This window comes from Salvia splendens, chromosome 1 (assembly GCF_004379255.2).
Source record: "Salvia splendens isolate huo1 chromosome 1, SspV2, whole genome shotgun sequence".
Taxonomy (NCBI): Eukaryota; Viridiplantae; Streptophyta; class Magnoliopsida; order Lamiales; family Lamiaceae; genus Salvia; species Salvia splendens.
In genome coordinates this window covers 39,008,795-39,012,609 of record NC_056032.1, presented here as the reverse complement: position 1 = coordinate 39,012,609, position 3,815 = coordinate 39,008,795, and the positions used below count along the sequence as shown (strand labels likewise).

Sequence of the window (3,815 nt, the reverse complement as noted above, 5' to 3'; positions counted from 1 at the left end):
AATTAGACTGTTAATTATGATTTTTTTATTCCCTAATTATTTTGTTAATTATTTTAATAAATATTCATTTATTAAAATGACGAACACTAGGACGACCAGAAATTCGGCGAGAAGTAAGAATTTTGGCCAGGATTTGAATGTGGAAGAGGATAAAGTCGTAAGCATTAGGATGACTAGAAATTAAGCGAGAAATTTGAAGTTGGCCATGGATTTGAATGTTGAAGAGGATAATGGTTTGGAGCCAAGTGAAATCAAAGGATCGAGAGGTGTAAGCACTAGGAGGAAGAGGAGGGAAAACAATGTCGAAGAAGCTGTAGTTGAAGGGGGAGGAAGAAGCTGATTGGGGAGTCTACTTGTGAAGAAACAGAGAATGAAGAAGCAAAACCGGAGAGCGAAGGAAAGGAAAACAGTTCAGATATTGCAGCTGATGAAGTGAGAAGCTCTGGAGTGGCTTGATTTTAATAAATGAATATTTATTAACATATTTAAGGAAATAATTAGGGAGTAAAAAAATCATAATTAACAGTCTAATTTGATCAAAATCGGAATTAGATCCGTTGACCGTTAAAAACTAACGGAACAGTTAGTACATGACCAATTGTGACCCGAATTGAAATGTTCAGCATGCAAAAATTCAAAAGATAAAGTTTATGACCAAAATCGTAAAATGAGCATATGTTCAGGATCAATTTTGTCATTTACTCTATATGAATCATTACTCTTCTATGAATATCACTCAAATATATGTGGTGGAGTGGTAGAGGTGTTCCTAACCTCCCAAGAGGTCTTTGGGTTCAATTCTTGGATACTATAAATTTGAATAATTTTTATGAAGAGAAATAAGAATCGGTTACCGGTCTAACCGGCGGAGTCAACTGGTTTAAAGCGGCTAAATGTACAAGTGGTTTTTAAGGCTGAATCGGACCAGATTGCCTGTTGGTTCACGGTCGAACCGGCCGGTCCGGTTTTTAAAACAATGGAATAAACTATTAGCCCATTTTCAAAATTTATGCAGTTTTTACTAATTTGACTATTCTATTTAATGAAAATTTGTCCCAATGAAAATATGGTGATTGATTGTAAATAAATGAGTCAATGACAAGTGATACATACCCTCTCCGTCTTTCTTTGAATGACAACAGATTTTATGCAATTTTATTTTATATTTTAGATGGAGAGAATAAAATAAAATAAAAGAGTAAAAAAATAGAGATAAAAGAATAAAAACTTGAGAGTATTGTGTAGAGATGTAGTCAGTCTTGAGAAAACTTTAAGTAGACAGAGCCTTTTTAGTACTAGTACTTTGGTAAAGTTTATTGTCATCGTATTTTTCTTTTTATAATACTTTTTAATATATTAGAATCAAAATAAATATATAAATAGAAAAAAACAATATTAAACGTGTGTCAAACGAAAATGATGTTTACACAAGGAAATCATATAAGTTATATAGTATATCATTCTCCTCTTTTTCATATACCAATTTTGCAGTTCGTTTTAAAACAGACACTGAAATTTAACATATTTTCCACCATTTACCTTCCTTGGCTTAACTTGAAATCATCAATTAAGAGCATCCACATCCATGCTTTTTGGCAAGAGCATGGAAGTGAGCCCGAACCCACTTTTACTCTCTGCTCTTCCGCAAGAGCACAACACCCACATTCATGCTCTTCCGCAAAAGCATGCTCAAGGGTCCACCATTCTATTATTCAATTTAAATACTTCAATTACTAAAAACATTTTCACAATATTAAAATGCATTAAAAATACCCGAAATACTATTATAAATGACTAAAAATTTAAAAATTACATAATTAAAATTTTAAAAATTAAAAATTACATAATTAAAATCTTAAAAATTAAAAATTACATAATTAAAATCTTAAAAATTACATAATTACATAATTAAAATCCTAAAAATTGAGGTTGAGAGAGTTGTTTGGTGTAGTGTATTTTTTGTGTTGAAATAGAGGTATTTGTAGATGAAAGTGTGAATTTTGGGATAAAAATAATGAAAAAATAAATTAAAAGTGTGGAAAATGAATATATTTTATTGGGAAGTGGGAAAATATTTTTTTATTAAATCTGAATTTTTCATTTTTTTGAATTAAAAAATAAATACAAAATGATAAACCAACGGCCAATCAGAGCATGCCACGTCGCTGCTCGTGCTCTTGCCGTTGGCACGGGGGTGCTCTTAGCTAAGAGCAGGGTCGTTCCAACGGCAAGAGTACCGCGGTGAGCAGGGTACCTGCCGTGCCAATGGCACGGCGCCTGCTCTTAGCTAAGAGCACCAATGTGCATGCTCTAAGGGTTTAAGCTTTCCGCGCCTTGCCTATGATTAAAAAAATGTGATCTGTTTATTAATTAATTTTACATATATATATATATATATATATATATATATAGGGTCCTGTTAGGTTGAGATTATTTAGCTAAATTGAGAAATGAGATGCAATATCAGCCACTAATCCACAAGATTAACTAAATGTCAATAGCTATCACATTATGTCAACACGGGGGTATAAGTGTCATTTCGTGTTTTAATGTGTCGGATTGTTGACATGGCTTGTATGTCTAGTTGACATGACTTATAATTATTGTTGACATGGTTTCTATGTGCAGTTGACATGGTTGTACGTATAATTGACATGGCTTGTAACATAGTTGACATGGCTTGTATGTGTAGTTGACACGATATGTACCGTAGTTGACATGACATGTATGTGCCGTTGACACGATATGCACCATAGTTGTCATAGTGTCACCGGCTTATATATCAAATGTCAACAACTTATAGTAAAATGTATCAGCTTGTATATCAAATGTCAACAGCTTGTCAAAAGCTTGTATATATTGTCAACAACTCAAAAACAATTATTGTAATTAAAAAATAACAACTATTTGACTTAATCTTCTCTAAGCATCGTAGTATACAACTACACAATAGCTTAATTGATAATTCCATAACAGAAACGGAGATGGAGTCGGAGGAGATTGACTCGCCGGAGGTGGAGCGGCTGAGGGAGGATCTGTTGGACGGAATCGACGAAGATTCCGATCTCTGCACTTCCATCCACGACCTCGACTCGTTCATGAAGAGTTTCGAGGAGGAAATCACTACATCTCCCACTTCCAGTCACGGATCCGGAGCGGCTGAGGAAAGAATCATCGAATCGGCGTCGGATTGCGGCGAATCCGGAGAGGTTGAGGAAGGAATCGTCGAATTGGTGTCGGATTTCGGCGAATCGCGACCGGATCTAGGCTATCTGCTCAAGGCGTCGGACGACGAGCTAGGGATTCCACCTCCGGCGGCGTCTCCGGCGAGCAAGGAGCTGGTGACGGGGTGAGGAGGAGCGCTGCCGTGATTTGAGGCGGAGCATCAGCGAGAAGGGTCGGAAAAGAGTGGAGGAGGAGATGAGCAGAAGGTGGAGACGTAAGGGAAGAAGAATGGGAGGGGAGAAGTTAGTTTTCATTAGTTTTCAACTAAATTTACCATTATACCCTTTCATAATAAATTAATCTAAAAATAATTTTTTGTGGCAAAATCTAGACCACTCATTTAATAAAAATGAGTGGCTGATGTTGCATCTCATTTCTCAATTAGCCTAAAAAATCTCAATTGATCATGGACATATATATATATATATATATATATATATATTTATAGGATTGTGATCAAGATAGAACCATTCTTAAACGTAGAACAAATGTCAAACGGAGGTCGTTAGATCTTTTAATCCAATGGTGTTGATTTGCACAACAACTTCCCATTACAACCAAAGCTATTATTAATGGGTGAATGCAGATAA

At 35.2% G+C, this 3,815-nt stretch overlaps 1 protein-coding gene across 1 annotated transcript; it reads left to right on the top strand.

Annotated features, from left to right (window-relative positions):
* Window positions 1-2,984: 2,984 nt before the first annotated feature.
* Window positions 2,985-3,353, top strand: LOC121786807. The gene has a single exon (XM_042185447.1). It carries the CDS (start codon window positions 2,985-2,987, stop codon window positions 3,351-3,353), a length of 369 nt encoding a protein of 122 aa, XP_042041381.1.
* Window positions 3,354-3,815: the final 462 nt, after the last annotated feature.